This window comes from Oratosquilla oratoria, unplaced genomic scaffold, assembly GCF_046742065.1.
Source record: "Oratosquilla oratoria isolate Oo_2021 unplaced genomic scaffold, ASM4674206v1 SCAFFOLD128, whole genome shotgun sequence".
Taxonomy (NCBI): Eukaryota; Metazoa; Arthropoda; class Malacostraca; order Stomatopoda; family Squillidae; genus Oratosquilla; species Oratosquilla oratoria.
The window spans coordinates 32,831-53,871 of record NW_027467484.1 but is presented as its reverse complement, the minus strand read 5'-3'; the positions used below and the strand labels follow the sequence as shown (position 1 = coordinate 53,871).

The window sequence follows — 21,041 nt, the reverse complement described above, 5'->3', positions numbered from 1 at the left end:
GGGAAATTTTCGTGGATCTCAACAACAAATAAGTACCTTTTTGTATTTACAGGGAAGGGGAAAGCTTGTGGTGTAGTGGGAAGGTCATGGAAAAAGAGAAGGGGGGGGGTTACTGGGGGAAATGGAAGCAAATGAGGAGGGAGACGCACGTGCGCCATCTGACGGGAAAAAGAATATCAACAGGAGATCCTCAGCGGACGTGGGAGAAGTGAATAACTTCAGTAAAATCATTAAGTTTAGAAATATAAATAAGAACAACAAAATGGAAAGTGAAGATAATAATTTCAATGGATTTAATGAAGAGGGGGTGCCAACCTCCCCTGATTAGCAAGGCTAGAGGAAAGACTAGAAAAAATGGCTCAACACTGGGAAAGTAGGCTAGGTCAACTCACACAGATTGCACAGCGAGTTGACAAATTGGAACAATTAAAGAAGGAAAACCAAAACTTAACTAAAGAAGTAGAACTGGTAAAAACAGTTAAAGGAAGTAAAAGATGAAAATGAGGAATTCAGGAGGAATAATAGAGAGAATAAAGAGTCCATAGCAGAAGTACAGGGTTGGAAGAAAGTCCAAGAAAACAATAAAATTGTACTTTACGACATAGTGACACAGCAGATGAAAGAACAAACTGAAAATAGTTATTAAAGTAATGAGGGAGAAGGAGAATATACAGAGAGATCGATAAGTCGCGCACATCAAAATAAAACAGCTAGTATAGGGAAATTTAATCGAGTTAGTTCCATCTACTACAGCAAGATGGCGCCACAGGGGTATCAACAAGAAACGTGCACGTGATTTGTATTGGTTCAGTCACATGGTGTTGTGAGCATAGTGAAGTTTGCGCAGTAGACATGTCATTTTCCCAAGATGTGGTAAATTGAGATTGTCTTATTATTAGTTTTATATACATGTAGATGGTGTTAAAGAATTGTATACTGGTGCTGTAGATTCCTTATATATGTGATTCTCATATGTTATATACTTTGTAATAGGTTTAGATCCTATACAGCACCTTTAGTCGTGTGTATCAAATTGAATCCTATGTAGACATCTTTTGTTTATGTCAAGTTATTGATATGAAGACGTTCTAGACGTCGCTTCTTTGTTTACATCCGCTTGCTTATAAACTCAAAAGGCAAGACCCCGTTTTTCAACTTTCCTCGCCGACACACTGCTACAGTGGCGACGAGGATTTGTGGATTTGTGTGCTAAAGGACTGATTTAAGTTTTAGAAGACAGAAATAGCTGCCTTTCCAACTGATAGTGGAGAAATCGAAGGATGAAGATATACTCGCCTATTCACTCCATCGGAACCGTCCTGGCCACTCTGGATTCGAAAATAGCCTTGGTTTAGCAGGCTATGAGTCATTAATTTCACAAGGAAACAGGATTTAATGCAAGTAGATTTACAATGGCAAATAACTCAGGTAAGATTGACTGTTTTGACCCCAATAAGATTAGGTGGGAGATATGGCTTAGTATGCTGCAAGCTCATTTTGCATACAATGGAATCACTGATGATAACAAGAAGAAAAATTCTTTATTAGTATCATTAGGAAGTGATACGTATAGCACGCTTGCCTCCCTGACTTCACCTGATTTACCGCATGTGAAAGACTACAGTGATTTAGTGAAGCTTTTAGCACATTACAAGGTAAAACCGAGCTATCATCGGAGTTTGATCAAATTTCAGAATAGAAAGAAAAAATCTGATGAAAGTTTAAGAGACTTGTATGCTGACTTGAAAAGTCTAGCCAAGGATTGTAGTTTTGGTACCTTATTTGATGCTCGAGTGAGAGACCAACTATTCATGGCAATAGAAACTGAAGTGTATTTCCCGAACTTAGTTGCTGAGAATTTGGATTTACAAACTATGTCTTCAACGGACATTTTAGAGAAAATTCTAAATTTGGAAAAAGCTTTTGTTGGAGAAAAGCTCCCAACTACTGAAGTGAGGAAAGTGGGGGTTAGTTCTGAATATCTTAATAGTCAGAAAAAAGAAAGTTGTAAGCATTACGGGTATCCACATAAAAGTGAGAACTGTAGGTTTAAGCACCTAACTTGTTCAGTTTGTAACACGAAGGGACACCTCAAACGAGTAAGCCGTTTTGATATGACTGTGTCTAGTAAACCACACAGTGCCCAGAAAGGATCTTTTGGAAAATTTACCAACAAGAAGACGTTTGGAAAAAAAAAACTAATATGGTTTTCGAGGGAATTTCTCAGGAAGAGAGAGATACTGGTAGTGATGATAACCAATTGTTACATTTAGTGGATCGACCTAGCCTTCCAGAAGTGGTTAGTGTTGATATTTCTCATGAACCTGTACACAGTGTTGTAGGTAAGGTTTTGCCAGTGAGAAATAAGGTTGATGTTAATATTGAAGGTCATAATGTACCATACGAAATAGATTGTGGTGCCCGTGTGTCTACCCTACCCTTACATTGGGTTAAGACATTAAATTTATCTTTGGAGCCTAGTGATAAAATTTTGAAGGCTTATGGTAATAATGATTTGCATGTTTTGGGTAAGGTTTATGCAAATATATTTTATAATGGTCACAATGTAATTCAAAGTTTGTATGTAGTTGAATCTAATAACTCTAACTTATGTGGAAGAGATTTAATGCCTAAAATTGGTATTGCACTCACAGGTATAGAGGAAGGAGTTAATGTTTTGGATTCCAAGGTACAATTAGATAATTTTTCAGCTGATTCTAGATTGCCAATTTCATGTGTTGTAGCAAAGGTACACCTACAGAGCGGTGCTGTGCCTAGTTGGGAAAAAGCAAGGCCTGTGCCCTACCACTACAGAAAATTGGTAGAAGATGCTTTAGAAGAGTTAGTTGATAACAATATCATTGAACCAGTACATTCTAGTACTTGGGCAGCTCCAATTGTACCAGTGTTAAAAGCTGACAAAAAGTCAATGCGTATCTGTGTAGATTTCAAGGAGTTAAACAAAAGTATTTCATGTGACCAGTACCCTCTGCCTAAAGTTGATGAAATCCTTGCTGTTGTGGGTAAAAGCAAGATATTTTCAAAGATGGATTTAAAAGATGCTTACTTACAGGTGCCAGTAGATGATGAGAGTCAATAATTGCTAGTAATTAATACTCATAAAGGCCTGTTTAAATATAAAAGATTACCCTTTGGACTTGCATCATCTCCTGCCATCTTCCAAAGATTGATATCCCAATTATTGATGAATATAGATGGAGTAGTTGCCTTCTTAGATGACATATTAGTCGGAGGAGAGACTAAAGAGGAACATGATATGAGATTAGATAAAGTGTTGAAGGTATTTCAAAAACATAATGTTGCTATTAACAAAAAGAAAACTGTTCTGAATACCAATTCCTTGGAATACTTAGGATATGTCATTTCAGGTGATGGCATAAAACCTTCACCAAGGAAACTTGCTGCTATTTTAGATGCACCTATACCAAAGTCAGTAGGTGAAGTTCAATCATTTTTGGGTCTAGTAACTTATTATTGTAGGTTTGTAAGAAATTTTTCAAGTGTATTAGCACCTCTGTATGATTTATTGAAGAAAAATGCAAAATTTAAGTGGTCTTCTGTTGAAGCAAAAGCATTTATGACTGTTATGGAAGAGTTAGCCAACTCTGATTTACTAGCCAATTTTGATGGTGAACATGATGTTATTGTTGAAGTAGATGCTTCACCAGTAGGAGTAGGATGTGTGTTAATTCAAGAAATGAATGGTAGTCCAAGACCAGTTTACTTTGCAAGTAAAAAGCTGTCTGCTGCTGAGCTAAATTATTCTCAGTTGGACAAAGAAGCTCTAGCGTTAGTGTACGCTGTAACTAAGTTTAAATATTTTTTGCTTGGACGTAAGTTTGTGCTCCGTACAGATCACAAACCTCTACTTGGTTTATTTGGTAGTGAGAAACAGATTCCTGTCAATGCAAACGCAAGAGTACAGCATTGGGCATTATTGTTATCCCAGTATGATTACCAATTGTGTTTTAAATCAGGCAAACAAAACATTGTAGCAGATACCCTGAGCCGTTTGCCTGTATCAGATTCTGTTTTAGACTCACATACACCTGCTGAATATGTGAATTTAGTTGAAAATTTGGAAGATCAAAATATTTCCTATGAAAGGGTTAAGGTTATGACAAAGAGTGATCCTGTTTTGAGGAAGGTTTTCCAATGTGTTAAATTTGGGTGGATTGATAATCCTGTTATTTCTAAATATGCGGCAGTTAAAGCAGATTTAAGTATATATGAAGATGTGTTGCTATTTAGGAATAGAGTAGTTATACCAGCTGAATTAAGAAGTAGTGTACTTTCACAGCTGCATGTAGGTCATAATGGTATCAGTGCTATGAAGGCTGAAGCCAGGAATTGGATGAAATGGGTGGGAGTGTTTTTATGCCTTTCCCTTTTTGGCTACCTCCCTTGAAAGGGGGAAAAAGCCTTGGTATATGTATATGTATGTACTAAAGCTTGTTCAATTTGTTTTAAAAAATTTCAAGGTTCTCAGGAAGTTACCTTATCATGGCCTGAGACGGGTAAGTCTTGGTGTAGACTCCATATGGACTATGCAGGTCCAATCAATGAAAATTATTTCTTAGTGATTGTGGATTCACACTCAAAATTTATGGATGTTCATGTAACAAAGTCAACAACATCTACAGTAACAATTTCTATGCTGAGAAAAACTTTGTAATTTTGGGTTACCTGACATTGTAGTTTCAGATAATGCCTCATCATTTGTATCTGAGGAAATGGAGACTTTCTTTGAAAAGAATGGAATAAAACATAGGACACCAGCCCCATATAACCCATCATCTAATGGTTTAGCTGAGAGAGCTGTAAAAACTTTCAAGGAAGGATTAAGTAAATTTAAGGAAGGTGATATCAGAACCAGAATTTGTAGATTTTTGTATAACTACAGACGTTCAATTCATTGTTCCACAGGTAAAGCTCCAGCTGAGCTAATGTTTAACAGAAACTTCAGAGGTATAATTAAGAAAATTAAACCACAAAATAAGAAGGAAAAGGTTTTGGAAAAAAGAGTGTAAGTTTGAGAAGTCTGAATATAAGATTGATGATGTTTTTGTAAAGAACTATGGAAAAGGTCATTCATGGTTGGAAGGGAAAGTAACTGAAGTTCTAGGTGTGAGAAACTACAAAGTGATGTTAAGAGATTTTGGGAACATTGTTTGGAAAAGACATTCTGATCAACTTATGCCTAGATATACACCAACTGTTCCCAGTAATGACACTGTACGTAAAGATAACTCGGGTAGCAGTAAACCTTTTGTGCCTATGTATTATTCAGGTCAAGGACACTGTCCTGATAGTTCAGAAGTAATGGATAAGGCTGATGAAAATTCCTCTGTAAATGTTGATAATGATGATAATGCTGTGAATGTACCAAGTCCACAACCAGTTAGAAGATCTAGCAGAGTTGTGAAACCACCTGATTGATTGAATCTATAATTGTGGTGTTATAAAGATAAATGTTTCAGTTATGTTCTTATGGATACTCCTTTTTCAATAAGGGAAAAGGGATGTGGTAAACTGAGATTAATTGTCTTATTATTAGTTTTATATACATGTAGATGGTGTTATAGAATTGTATACTGGTGCTGTAGATTCCTTACATATGTGATTCTCATATGTTATATACTTTGTAATAGGTTTAGATCCTATACAGCACCTTTGGTCGTGTGTATCAAATTGAATCCTATGTAGACATCTTTTGTTTATGTCAAGTTATTGATACGAAGACGTTCTAGACGTCGCTTCTTTGTTTACATCCGCTTGCTAATAAACTCAAAAGGCAAGACCCCGTTTTTCAACTTTCCTCACCGACACACTGCTACACAAGAGCAGCGAGTTTTTATTGTTGAACATTATTTTCTAGTCGTTCATATGCACGTGTTGTAAATTAATTTCATGAAAAATATCCAGGTGTCAAAGTGCCTAAAAATTCCACAATCACAAGATTAATAGCCTGTTTCCGGGAAACAGGAGCTGTAGCTGACAAGAAGAGAACCGGTAGACCAAAAATTCTGACTGATGCTAAACTTGGTGAAGTTAGAGATGCGATGCAGCGTTCGCCTTCAAAAAGTTTGAGGAGACTTTCAGCACAATCTCAGATTTCATATGGAAGTGCTCAGAAAGCGATGAAAAAGTTAAATTTACATGCATCTCATGTTCGCTGTGTTCAGGAATTGAAGCCACCAGATAAAATAAAGCGTAAAGAGTACTGTAGACGGTTTCGGTCATTTGTTGATATCCATGGAGTTGCAGAGCTTGACCGTGTTTTCTTCACTGATGAGGCGTGGTTTCACCTTAGTGGCTATGTCAACAGCCAAAACACAAGAATCTGGTCTGCCGAAAATCCTCATGCCTTGCACGAAAAACCTTTGCACTGTGAGAAAATTGGAGTGTGGTGTGCTGTATCACGTCCTCGAATAGTGGCCCCTTTGTTCTTCGAAACTACAGTAAACAGTGATGTGTACCAGGACATCATTACTCAGTTTATTGCATTGCTGGAAGAAAGTGAGCGTTATTGCTGGTTGCAGCAAGATGGGGCTACATGTCACACATCCAAAGCAAGTATGGATTTTTTACATTAGTTTTTCGGCGAGCAGATCATCTCTAAAGGGCCCCATTCATGACAACGATTTTAAACCCTAACCCAGACCAAATTTTCTCGTGGATGGGCTCCAACAACCTACATCGCAACCCCGATTTGCAGGTCGTGGTTGGGGTTGGAGTCGTTCAGATTTTCCTGATATTTTGTGGGCGGAGCTTTATGTCTGTGTTGGGGTTGGAGTGATGGATGGGTGCGGACAACCAAATATATCACTTGTGCCCAAAATTTCGTACCGTGCGTTTGCAGCTATAGTTGTGCCCCGATTTGCAGGTCGTGGTTGGGGTTGGAGTCGTTCAGATTTTCCTGATATTTTGTGGGTGGAGCTTTATGTCTGTGTTGGGGTTGGAGTGGTGGATGGACGCGGACAACCAAATCTATCACTTGTGCCCAAAATTTCGTACCATGCGTTTGTAGCTATAGTTGTGCTGCATAACTAAAAAAATGGAAGCGTACAGTTAAGATTTCGTAAGAGAGATTATTGAGATATACCATCAACATCCATGCCTATGTAAAGTTAAAAGTAAAGAATACTCAAATAAAATAATGAAAAACAATGTTTTTGAAATACTTGTTTCAAAATTTAAAACCCCGCAGCTACGCATGATGATGTAGTTAAAAAAATTGGCTCGTTAAAAACTGTATGGAGGAAAATTTGAGGTGTTCATATGACCTCCCTATTGCTAGGAATCGTAATGTACATACGAGTTCATGAGGTGTAATAGCCTTCCTCATCATCGTATCCTGTTTTTTTTTATGATTGGTGTTACCAAGGACAGAAGTTCTAAAAATGTGGATTCATCCATTCTTAAATAGTTCATATAGTCTTAGGCTCTCGTCTCAGTTCCTCTAATAATTGATTATGGGATAGCTTGTTTCTTTTTTGAAGCCAAGACTTACACCAATTTGACTTTTTTTTTTGCGCTTTCTATCTGCCTCTAAAAAAACAGCAATATTGAAAAGATCGTCAAAGTCGAGATCAGACATCTTATCACAATAGAACTGCGGATCAACTGCGAAAAATTGGACAATTGGTTGTTGCAGTGAGTGGCGAAGCCGCCAACCACAACTCCAACCCCGACCATGTTCGAAATCTGGGTTGGGGTTGAAAATCGTTGTCGTGAATGGGGCCCTTAGGGGACTGTGGCCCCCACGTTCACCTGACTTATCATCACCAGATTTTTTTTTGTGGGGTTTCCTTCAAGGAAAGGTCTATCGAAATAGGCCCCGCACCCTAGATGAAGTAAAGATGAATATTACAGCGGAGATTAACAACATTAGTGTAAACACGCTTCGTAAAGTAGCCTCAAATATGGTAAAAAGAGTTCGGGCATGCATTAATGAAGATGGTGGCCATTTTGAGCATATGTTGTAATATCCTTTTTGAATTTATACATATTGAATAAATTTTCACATTTAATAGTTCTAGTTTAACCAATATTTTACATATTTTAGATGCGTTTTCTTTTTGATGTGCACTTTTCGATCTCTCTGTAGTAAGACTTAGCAGATAAAAAGAAATGTATAATTACAAGGTAACCAAAAAAGTTCTGTCCGTTTTTTGATTAGCCATTGAATGAAGTTGAAATATAAACGCAATGCATGTAGCAATTGTTTTCAAATTTGAAGGGACTAAAGTAGGAACATCAGACATCATAAAAACACACGCACCGTGCCCACCCCAGTGTTGGCGTTCGTAGAATTTTTGCTGCGAAATGTAGAACAATGACATCTGGCAACTGCCTGTAGCTTTTTTTTTTCCTCATCTGCCACTTGGCAAAAGATCGACATAAATACATACCTATATAAGTGGATAGTTTTAGATACTTGGGTGCAAGTGTAGCAGGAAAAGGTGGAGTGAAGGTGGAGGTAGAATGTAGATTGAGAGAAGCGAGTAAATGCCTTGGTGGTTTAAAGAGTGTAATGAGAAATAGACATTTGGGAATGGATGCGAAGAGGAGACTGTATGAAGGAGTGATTGTGCCAACAGCACTGTATGGGGCAGAAACGTGGAACATAAGAGAAGAAGAGAGAAGGAGTTTGAATGTGTTTGAGATGAGGTGTCTGAGAAGTATGGTGGGGGTTACTAGGCTAGATAGAGTGAGAAATGAGGAGGTGAGGAGGAGAACAGGGGTGAAAAAGGATTTGGGAGAGAGGGTTGATGAAAGAATATTAGGATGGTTTGGACACATGGAAAGAATGAGTAAAGAAAGACTAGTAAAAGAGGTATGGAAGGCAGATGTGGTGGGAGTGAACATGAGGGGACGTCCTAGGATGAGGTGGATGGATGGGGTGAAGGGGGCTTTGGGGAGGAGGGGAATGTCTGTTGAGGAAGGAAGGGAGAGGACGGAAGACAGAGGTGAGTGGAGAATGGTTGTATATGGATGATGATGTGACTGCATGGGGAGAAATGGGCGGGGGGGGGTGGGGGTGGGGTAGTGTGTGTGAGTGAGTTTTGACGCAGCCCGAAGGGATTTCTCCCCGTCCTCTCCTTATATGCAAGGGGGGACGGAGAGGGGGGGTCGCCGATTAAATGAAGCGGCCTTGCTGTGGATGTGCTGTGTCCTGCGACACTGCTTCTGACCCAGGGCGGTGGGCAGGGTGCAGGGATGACCCGTCATCCAGGAGGTGCTCAGATGAGAGGAAGGGTGGGAGGGGTGTGGAGTGTATTTAGGGATGAAATGGGTGGGAGTGTTTTTATGCCTTTCCCTTTTTGGCTACCTCCCTTGGAAGGGGGAAAAAGCCTTGGTATATGTATATATGTATGTATATAATATGTAAATGTTATTAATACGGATGTTATAAGAAGTAATTAACAAATTGTATTAATTTGATTGATGAATGGCTTACTACAAATATATTTAGCAGACATACTAGGGTAATATCAAATTCCTCTTTCAGTAGAATAAAATTCCTCATAGAAAATTCAGCTTTTTACGTTGGATATATCTTTCTTTTACTATGTTTACACATATTTCTGAACATAACTGTGCAGTGCACTGGCAAACTATTGTAGAAAATATGCAAACTGAGGCAAAATTCATTCGAACTATGAAGCAGAACTAGTCAGTTTTGTGGTTGCCTTCCTAATAGCCGCACTTCAAGGATCACTCTGAGACGAGCCCTGCCTATTTGCTAGTGTGTTCAACTGATTTAATTTTCTCTAATACTACTGCGTGCATAACACACACGAAATAATAGTCCTCTAAACAGTCACAGTATCACAAGTAAGTAATCTTTCATGAGTGTACCGAATCTAAGTTACCCCTTTACAGTAAATTCTTCTGAATGGGAGACACTCCAAAGAAAATGGAATGCATATCTTGAACTTGTGTACTTTAAATTTCATGGTTTACTTCAGATTATATTTCATGACTAATAAACGGAAGCTGAGAGACGCATGGCTGGAGATGGAGGAATTCAAGCCATGGTTGGCATAGGTAGATGGAGATCCAACAAAAGCTTATTGTCTGATGTGTCAGAAAACCTTTGCAAGCAATCTGACGACGGTAAAAAGACACATGGTAAGGTGCTAATGCTGTTAATCTGTCCAGTTAGGGACCATTGTAAGACGTCCTTTGGTTGGAGTGAAGGCTTGATAAAATTCACAAACATGAATTATCATTTTGTTTGCTTGTTTTACTCTGGTGTGACATCACTTCCTTGATTAATCGTGCTATGCTTTACAGAATACAGAGATTCATGCCGCCAGTTCCATCCCAGAAGATCAAAGAGAACATCCGGATCTTTGTGCACAGATCAGCTCGGCATATATTTTTGTTGATTTGCTTTATAGCTGAGCATAACTTGCCCTTCCTTCTTGCTGACCACAGCTGACCTCTGCAAATGTTTCCCGATTCTGCCATTGCAAAAGGACTACACAAGAAAAGAACAAAATGTACTGACGTAGCAAAAAAGTAAGGTCTTATCTCAGAGGAAATGGTGAGAGACTTGAGGCAAAACAAATTTTCAGTAATTCTTGCGCCAACAGATGTTAGTGCGACAAAATGCTTAACAATGATTGTGAAATATTATGATGCAATCAAGGGGGCCATTGTTACAAGGATGCTGGATCTAATCAACATCTATGGTGCAAATGATGAGATGTGTGGTTCAACTGGACTGTCACTATATAAGATGTTGGTCAATACCTTACACACACATGCTATTCCTCTCAATAATTTGATTGGTTTCGCTGCTGATGGTGCCTCAAACATCATGGGGGACTATAATTCTTTGAGTAGCAGGTTGAAGCAAACATTTCCAGGAATTAGTATATTTAAATGCATTTCTCACTCCCTCCATCTTTGTGCATCAGAGGCGGCTAAAACTCTCCCCAGACATTGTGAAGATGTAATTAGAAATATCTATACATATTTTGCATACAGCGCCAAACGAAAAAATTAATTCAAATGTTTCCAGACATTACTACATGTTAAACCACATAAAGTGCTCCATCCTTGCCAAACCCGTTGGCTGTCACTCCAGCAAGCAGTAGAAAGAATTATAAAACAATGGGATGCATTAAAAGAATATTTTGCGCACACTGAAAGACATGAGAAACTGAGTGGTAACCAATATTGTAAAAGATCTAAGAGACCCCTCTGTGTTTTTATATTTGAATTTTTTTGCAATTTATTCTACCAACTGTGACAAGCTTAAACTTGTTTCAAAAGGATACCCCAGCAATTTTCCATGTACATGACCATCTTAAACTATACAAGACAACATTACAGTATTTTTGCCGTACGGACTTGATTAATAGGTCTCCTATTTCTACATTTGATCCATCCCTGGATAGCAACCATGCTCCTTTAAGCAACATATACTTGTACATGACCACCTTAAACTATACAAGACAACATTACAGTATTTTTGCCATACCGACTTGATTAATAGGTCTCCTATTTCCACATTTGATTCATCCCTGGATAGCAACCATGCTCCTTTAAGCAACATATACTTAGGGGCAAATGTTCATGCTTTACTGCAAAAACCGGAGTACAACAGAAATGCTGGTATGGTAAGTGATGCGAGAGGAAGATGCAGAATGTTCATGATAAAACTATGTGAAGAAATAAAGAAACGATTCGACCATAGTGATCCTGTGGAAAATGAGATATTTTATTCCTGAAAAATTCATTGACCCACGAACGCGTGATTTCATGCCTTCCTTGCACCCTATAGTTCAATGTTTGCCACGGATATATGAACAGTGGCGGCTCGTGTATAGGCACTGCGGAACTGCAGCACCCCCTATTTCCACTTGATATCATCGATAACATTCAATATAATGAGTCCTTCTTTCTTTAATTCTTTCTTTATACTTGTACAATATATAATCCTTAAGCTTAATGTCAGTAGCCATCCCCTAGTTTATGAAAAAATACAAAAATCTTTGTATGGAACTGTGCGCTCCACAGTTCCAGTGACATGGTGTTTGGCTGTTGTGTGCATGCGCACATAGGAAGCTGCACACGAGGCGGCGTGGTGGCGTCCTTACATCCCCAACAAATCAATTCTGTGGTGGCGTCCTTGCATCCCCAACAAATCAATTCTGTGGTGGCGTCCTTGCATCCCCAACAAATCAATTCTGTGGTGATGTCCTAGCATCCCCAAGAAATCAATTCTGTGGTGGTGTCCTTGCATCCCCAACAAATCAATTCTGTGGTGGTGTCCTTGCATCCCCAACAAATCAATTCTGTGGTGGCGTCCTTGCATCCCCAACAAATCAATTCTGTGGTGGCGTCCTTGCATCCCCAACAAATCAATTCTGTGGTGGCATCCTTGCATCCCCAACAAATCAATTCTGTGGTGGCGACCTTGGATCCCCAAGAAATCAATTCTGTGGTGGCATCCTTGCATCCCCAAGAAATAAGTTCTGTGACTGTAAGTGAACTTCAGCAGCTTAAGTTTTCACAGCTGTCTCTACATGAGAAAGTTATAGTTAAGAAAAGAGGCCATTCAACACCAGATATTTAAATATCTCAGCCTGGCATAAGCAACAAGAAATATATTTGTAGCTTTAATTCTGAATGGTACCAAGGGAAAAATTGGCTTTGCGGCTGTGAAGTAAAAATGCTCTGTTTTGCTTCCCATGTTTGCTGTTTGGAGGCGATGTAACGTGGACAAAAGATGGTTTTAGAAATATAAACAAAATGAAAGAAAAAAATGAAAAGCATGAAAAGTCAAAGAAGCACGTTGATAATGTACTTTCGCTGTCACTTTTAGGAACTGTAAATATTAAGGAGAAACTTAGCGAGGCATACAGACTTTCAATCAATGAGCATAATATAAAGGTTAAAAAGAACCGTGAAATTTTGTCCAAAATAATAGACTGCATTTTCTTTTGTGGACACATTGAAACTCCCTTGCGTGGACATGATGAAAAAGAGGATTCCGTTAATCCAGGGATATTTAGAGGATTAGTAAATTTTGCATCTAAATTAGATCCAGATTTGAAGAATCACTTAGAAACCAGTAAAGTCTTCAAAGGTGTTTCAAAGACCATTCAGAATGAGATACTTGACTGCCTGCTACAAATATACCATGAGGAGTTAAGGACAGAAATTAGAAAAGCTTCCTTTGTAGCTGTGACGGCTGATGACACAACAGATGTTTCAGAGCACACTCAAATGGTCCTTGTTCTACGGTATGTATTGAATGGAGAGATATTTTAGCGTTTTTGGGGATTCTTTATTCCAGAAAATCAAACTGCAGATGGCATATCAAAACGTATTTTAGAACAATTGGACATAATCCTTCAAGGAAATGGACAAAAACGGATAGCTCAGGCATTTGATGGTGCAAATGTCATGGAAGGCAAAAAAGCAAGAGTTCAAGCAAAAATAAAAGCAGTTTATAGCAATGCACATTTCATTCACTGTTATGCGCATCAACTTAATTTAATGAGAAATGCAGCAAGTATTACACGAAACGCAAGAATATTTTTCTCTAACCTTCTGGCTATTCCAACATTCTTCTCAAGATCACCACAACGTGTGTCCATTCTCAAGAAGCATATGGACATCAGTATTCCACGTCCATTTTCTACAAGGTGGAACTTCAACATACGGACCATAAACAGAGTTCATGAACATTTGCAACCTTTAAAAAACTGCCTTACTGAAATTCAGTCAACATCAAATACAGATCAAACCATTGCAGAGGCAACAGGAATTTTAGAATACCTGAATGATGATAATTTCAAGTTTTGATAAGAGCTTTTACACCAGATTATGCCTCATGTTGAAATAATTTACAACCAAATGCAATCTCAAGAAATTAGTGTGTTTAAAGTTAATGAATACATAGCAAATTTCAAAACTGCTATTTTAGAAATAAGAAACTCAAAGTACAGTGAGAATCCTTCAAAGATACTCATGGCAGAAGCTAAGGAAGTGTGTGACTGTGTATGTGTTGATATAATGGACAGATATTCCTCCACTAAACACTTAGTAGCTGCTAAATTGTTCAACAAGAAATGCTTCACTAGTTTTAAGAATGAATTTCCTACACAAGAAATAGTACTGACCATTGAAGCATATCCCATGATTGACAAAGAAAAGCTTGAAACTGAACTAAAAGTATTCTATTGTAGATCTGATATTCATGAATATTGCAAATTAATTGAGCTGTTAAAATTTATCTTGGAAAATAATCTAGATGATGTTCTTAGTGAAATTATGAAACTGATAAAAATCCTCTTGACAATTCCCATGACTACATCAGAGGCAGAACGCTGCTTTTCAACACTGAAAAGAATAAAAACGTTCCTAAGAAGCACTATGAAATCTGAAAGACTAAATGCACTTGCAGTGCTTTCAATGGAGAAAAATTTCCTCAGTTGTCATGCAGACATCAAGGAGAAAATTATTGATCTTTTCGCACAAAGTAAAACAAGAAGAATTGATTTTGTTTTTAAATGAATGGATCAACCTTGAATTGTAACAATTTAGGTTTTAGTAAATAAAAATGCTTAATTTTACTTTTTTTAGGATTTTGTTAAGTTTCATAATAAATTTTCTTTTTATACCTGTTTGTTTCCTTTTACACAATATTAAAACAAAGGCTAAAAATTTTCTGGAGCAGCACCCCCACTAATTTTAGCTACGAGCCGCCACTGTATATGAAGGAGAGATTCAAACACTTGACAACAATTGGAGAAGCTTAGACAGTGTTCCATTGCCCACTGAGGTAACAGAGAAAGCAGGAGAGCCAATCGAATTTTATAACAAGCTTGCAACTGTGAAATATGGTGATGAGTATCCCTTTAAAACTGTGACTACATTTGCACTACAGATATTGGCTGCCTGTCACAAACACAGCCGCTGAACGGTCGTTTTCTAAATTACACCCAATAAAAACACATCAGAAATAAATTAAATCTTGATTCCGTAAAAGCCCTCTGTCACATATCTGAAGCAGTCAGAGGACAAGGAGCTTGTTACAAGTTAAAGCCATCCTGGTCTATGTTGAACTGTACATAAACTAGCACGGATATTTCCAACATATTTACACATATGTTGATTAATAATGTTAACTATTTTGTTTAGAAATTATAGCTTTGCTGTGTATATATTCTTTATATAAAAGTATTTTCATTAAATCATGCAGTGCCACGTAATTTTTTTTACTATACTTTGTGAACATTTAATCATTTATATATCATCTTTATATAATGATGAAAATAAATTATCTATATGTTCATATGTTCCGTTTAACAACTCTTAACCTTACGTATTTGCTACTTTTTTACATTTTAAGCATAAATGTTTGAGGCACATTAACTGTTGACGCACGATCCTTTACTCTCCCCAAGACATTATATGGTTAATTAGTATTATTTATATCCATTTTCTTTCTCACCTAATGGTTAGAAAATGGTAGCTGCAGTGAAACTACAGACTTTCCTATGTTTGTAGATGTTTAAAGGCTAACTGGTAACCGTTCATCCACACAAGCGAGGAATCGGCGGCACCCCAGGCCCACCCATCAGTTACACACCGGACAGCAGCGGAGAAAGATGGAAGTGTCTACAGATCTCGTTCGGGGCTGTTTGCCTTACGACTTCAAAGTGGGCTTATCAGCAGCTGCATCAAGTCGCTGCATGTCTCAAGCATTTGGGGATAGTGCTGTGAATGAACATACTGCAAGGCGTTGTTTCAAAAATTCAAGTCGGGAGATTTGTCCCTCTGTGATGAGCCTCGCAGTGGACGACCACAGGTTTTGAATGACGGAGTCCTGAAGGCGGCCATTGAAGAGGACAGTAGTCTAACGTGTGGTGAACTTGCAAGACAGTTCAACATTTCTGATGAAACAGACTTCACCTGCACCGCCTAGGTAAGACGTTCAAACTGAGCAAGTGGGTTCCACACACGCTGTTGGAGGTCCACAAGAGAGAACGAGTGGCAGCCTGCATATCGCTGCTTTCTCGCCACCGTACCACATCCTTATTCAATTGAGTGCTTACCAGTGATGAAAAGTGGGTTCTGCACAAAACTCCCAAGCGTTCCAGACATTGGTTGTCACCTCAGGATGCTGTCCCTCACACCGCAAGACCACCTATGTGTCAGGGGGAAAAGTTACCCCTTTAAAATTTTGGAAATACTTAGAAATTGATTCATCATCCAGCTCTAATATTTTTAATTTACTATTGTAATGATTAGAATTAATTATAAAGAAATCCATAAAAAGAACTGGATTCGTTAACAAATGATTAAAAAAAATTTTTTTACTACGTAAACATTAAGTCCTAATCTCGCTATCGGACGAAGGGTAAAGAATGGGCCCATTGTTTGAACTGATCTAGCTACGTGGCATATTAGAGAAGCCACGAAAACTTCAAGACAGCCGACCCAGGCTGCTAAATCATAATCCGAAATAATCCCTTCACGAAGGTAAGAGTTAGTCAGAACCATTAATTAACATTTAAAGAAATTTAATTGGGAAGCCCTTGTCCAATAGAAGAGTGAGGGGAATGAGACGATAGAGGGGAATGCAAGTCGAATGCTAGCAATAACTCCCTTGGAGTGTTGCTACGTATTTGAATACCCCTTTACGTTCTCATAACTAGGTTATATAATTTTTTTAAATATGTATCAAACCCAATTCTCATTTATAGTCAGTTTTGAGGTCTTAAGGTGTCATGACTACGGTATAGGGGGTTAGCCCTAACCTACCTAGCCTAACATAAAATAATTTGTAAACTTTAAGTAGGGTAATTTAAAGATTTCTGAAGAGGCGTTTCCTATGTTATATATCAGGAAGAGGCATATTAACCTCTTGTTACCTCCCTATAGTCTCGTAAGGATTTATTCTGCCTCACGAATCTTTCAGCTACCCTACGCCGTTTCTTATTGATGTAGTAGTGTTTCTGAAGATGGGTTATAAAATTTTACAGGGAACCAGTCCTGGAGTAAAATGTACTATTGAAAGGGAACACAAGTTTGCAACACCCCCCCCCCCTTCCCTGGTGTGGGAAGTTTATGGAAGTTCTGGAAGAATAAATACAGAGAAAAAATCGAGTTTCCTTTCAACCAAGAATGGAAAAGCGGACTAGGACCCGCTTACCCAATCTCCATGTCCTACCAGACGACTAATCTGCGGTCCAGTACCAACCCTCATCCTTCGGTTTGTGTGTTAATGACACAAGGAGCAGCGGAAAAATGATTGCTTACCCGGAGGGAGCGTTGCAATCTCTATCAACTGAATCAGTGTTGATCGGAACCTATGGTATTTTGATGTATTGATATGTCTGTCGCGTTTCGCCGCGATAGAATGGTGGCAGCGTGTTTGGATTCTTTAGCTTATGCTATTGATTCCTCTTACCCACGAGACCTAATTACAGTGAAGAAGGTCACATAGTGTAGTAGTAGAAACTTCTTTAATTTGTTTTAAGCTTGATCTTTGTCATGATTTATACTTTGCATGTCTCAAGTATTGTTATTGAACAGATATGTCTTATGTTAGATGTTTACCTTTCTAAAATTTTTTTTAGTGGTTAAAGCACACTTGGAAACATGATGCCTAATGATGTGGACGACTCCTTTGTGGAGTTCAATCAATTGGAAAAGGAAGTCCAACAAACAGAAACAGAAACACAAAATTTTACACAGTCCCATCAGGAAGCTTGTTCACAAGTAAGGGATTTAGAACAACAGATTAGCGAAATGAACAGGGAAATGTCTCATCTACAGGGGACAATACGACACTTAATGCAAGTGCATAATAACACACAACCACCAGTAACACCAACACCTCATACACCTCACAGTCCATACAACCCCTCCGCAAGTGCTCACCCCAATCCCGTAGCAGGGACACCACAATCCGGACCCCCAGTACCACCACGTAATATTGCACAAAACACACCACAAGGTGCACCTGCATTCATTGGTACAGAATCCCTATCACCTATAAGAGCCTGGCCAGCATCACATAACCTTACCATCCCTACACCCTTCCCTAATCCACCCCCAGCCTATCCACCTCCGCAACCTCCTGTTAATCAGACAAACCCTCCCAATCTACACCAAAGCAATCAGACTGTTATAGCCAGTCCTTCTGGTGGATCACCTAATAGCCCCCTTAATAACACAAACCCCTTCCTTTATTCAAACATTATCCCAATGCCAATCCCTCAGGAAAGGGTATTCAAGCTAAAGGATGTTGGTCTCCTCAAACTTAGTGAGCTAAGGGGAGTTAGCGCCGATAATAGGTTGAATACTTTCTTCAGGCAGGTGGAGTCATGTACCAGCTCAGATGAAGAGAGAAAGGAAGTAGCATTAACAAAATCTGAGCCAGATATAGCTGCGCTCTTAACAGCGGAGCTAGCCATGAAGGGTAACAATCTAGCTTGGGATGAGATGAAGAGGATCATGAAATGTCAGTTTTTAGGTTCGGCTACACTGGTGCAGGCATGGCAAGAGGTAAATGCCCTGGCTTATTATTTTGATGAACCTCCTAGCTCTTTTGTCACTAAACTACAGTGTAGAATTGCAGCTTTAACACTGAAGTTCCCCAATGAACAAATCCCAACATCAGATAAATTCCTTAAGACAAAGATATACGAGGGATTGAGTTCAGAAGCTCAAGCTAGATTAGTTGACTTCCTAGCAGATCATATTCCCTTGGAAAAATTTATGCTATATGCTGAAGAGGAATACTATCGAGCTCAAGGAATGAGCCGAGGTAATAGAAACAGGACCATGCCCATTTCAGGTGCTGGGAGTTCCCAGTCACCAACCCCAGTAACAGGTACTCCTCAAGTGGGAAATAGTGAAATAGATACACTGACCAAGGAAGTAAGGGAATTAAGCAAAAGGGTTGAGAAAATATCCATGAGGACACCACAGAGTAGTAACACTTACTGTGCCTTTTGCAGAGTAACTGACCATAACCTGTCAGCTTGTCCTCATAATCCACCAAGGGGAGTATGTTTTGATTGCCATAGACCCAATAGTCGAAGAGGGCACACAGGATGCCCAGGACAGGCAAATAAGAATAACACACAATGACTGCGGGGTCTAGCAAGATCTCCAAGTATAAGTTTAATGGTTAATGATTCCATAGTTACAGCTTTAGTTGATACGGGTAGTTGTGCCAGTATAGCCAAGAAATCCTTTGTGGACAGTTTAGGTTTGAAGCCTGATAAGATGAGAAATTTACCTAGTTTAACGGGAGTCACAGACGCAGTTGTACCGGTATTAGGATCTGTTTATTTGGGTGTTAGTATTGGCCATCGAGTAGTTACTCACTTATTTTATGTTGTGCCAGACCCTCTTTTAGATACAGAAGTCCTTTTGGGTGCAGATTTACTGGGAAGTGCCCGTCTAACCTGGGATCATAAGAAGGGTATACTAGTTTGGGATAGTATTACCTACAAGGTGCGGCTTCTTAAACGGAGACCTTCCACAAGGAGAATTAAGAGTCTCAAGATAGTTCAACCATCAGACCCTGATGTAAGGGAGATTAGGTTGAAGAAACCAATTATCCTACCTCCTTCCTCGGCAAGGATATATGCCATTAAAGTTAAGGAAGATATAGATAGTGTACTTGAATTTGAGTCGGGATTGAAACATAGTGGTGCTATGAAAGCTTTATGCCTTAAAGTCAATAAGGATCAGGAAGTCCCCCTACCTCTAATAAACAGTACAAAGGGTATAGTTAAGTTAAAGATAGGAACATTAATAGGTACTTATAATAAGATTGATGAAAGGGACTTCAGTTCAGTAACTCCCATCTGTAGAAAGATTGATATTAAGAATGATCTTATCCCTGAAAGCATGCGTGTTGCACCAGGACGAGGAAGCACTAGAGAGGAGAAATTAGAGAATCTGATTGAACAACAGGATTGGTCACATCTAGATAGGGGACAACAAGCCCAATTAAAGGACCTAGTAATGGAGAACCACCAGATTTTCATAGTAGAAAGTAATGAATTAGGGAAATTCCAGGGAGTTCAAGGGCATATTAATGTTAGTGATCCACAGCCCGTTAGGAACCCAATGTATAGATATCCCGAGAAGGCTAAGCAGATTATCTCCGATCTGTTAGAGGATATGGAGGCCAAAGATATAATTGAGCCATCCACAGCTGCTTGGTTGAGTCCTATAGTGCTCGTCAGAAAACCCGATAACTCTCAAAGAATCAAAGAATGTGTCTGGACTATAGAAAAGTTAACACTCACCTTCAGACTGATATTCATCCATTACCTAGATTGGAAGAATTAGTTGAAACTGCATCTGGAAATCATTTTTATGCCTCTTTAGACATGAAGGATGCTTATTACCAGGTGGAGTTAGATGAAGACAGTAGAGATTTGACTACTTTTAGTGATGGAGTTACATTATATCGATTCAGGAGACTCCCCTTTGGCCTGAGTTGTAGTCCAGCCATTTTCTCAAGAGTAATTGGAAATATCTTAGCCCCCTTATTAAAGAAGGGCTGGGTCAAGAATTACTTAGATGACATTGTAGTATGGGCTCCTAGCTTAGAAGAATTAATTGAGAGATTGGGAGAGTTGTTCCAATTATTTGGTGAAAAGGGTGTGAAATTGAATATCAAGAAGTGCCAGTTCGCTCAAGAAGAGATCAAATTCCTTGGCCACATCATATCCAAGGAAGGATGCAGACCTTGTCCTGACAACCTGAGTGCAATCAGAGATATGAAAGCTCCTACCAATATCAAGGAGATTAGAAGGTTTTTAGGTATGTGTGGATTTTACCGTAAACACATACGCAATTTTGCAAAAGTTGCTGTCCCCTTAACCAATCTTCTGAGAGGGAAAGAACCATTTAGTTGGACACCAGAGTGTCAATCTAGTTTTGAACAGCTAAAGCAACTTTTGATGACAGCTCCGATACTTATTAAAGCAGATACAACAAAGCCTTTTCAGCTATTTACA

The 21,041-nt window shown here is 38.8% G+C and overlaps 2 protein-coding genes across 2 annotated transcripts; both read left to right on the top strand.

Annotated features, from left to right (window-relative positions):
* Nucleotides 1–16,415: 16,415 nt before the first annotated feature.
* On the top strand, nucleotides 16,416–19,152 carry LOC143022622 (uncharacterized). The gene is made up of 2 exons (XM_076180921.1): nucleotides 16,416–16,533; nucleotides 17,037–19,152. The coding sequence occupies exon 2, from the start codon at nucleotides 17,656–17,658 to the stop codon at nucleotides 19,150–19,152; it is 1,497 nt and encodes a 498-aa protein (XP_076037036.1). The 5' UTR covers nucleotides 16,416–16,533; nucleotides 17,037–17,655.
* Nucleotides 19,153–19,188: 36 nt separating this feature from the next.
* On the top strand, nucleotides 19,189–20,367 carry LOC143022621 (uncharacterized). Its single transcript, XM_076180920.1, has one exon. The coding sequence runs from the start codon at nucleotides 19,189–19,191 to the stop codon at nucleotides 20,365–20,367; it is 1,179 nt and encodes a 392-aa protein (XP_076037035.1).
* Nucleotides 20,368–21,041: the final 674 nt, after the last annotated feature.

Coding starts and splice junctions, on each gene's coding strand:
- LOC143022621 (XM_076180920.1), top strand. CDS start 19,189: ATGGTTAATGATTCCATAGTTACAGCTTTAGTTGATACGGGTAGTTGT.
- LOC143022622 (XM_076180921.1), top strand. CDS start 17,656: ATGATGCCTAATGATGTGGACGACTCCTTTGTGGAGTTCAATCAATTG.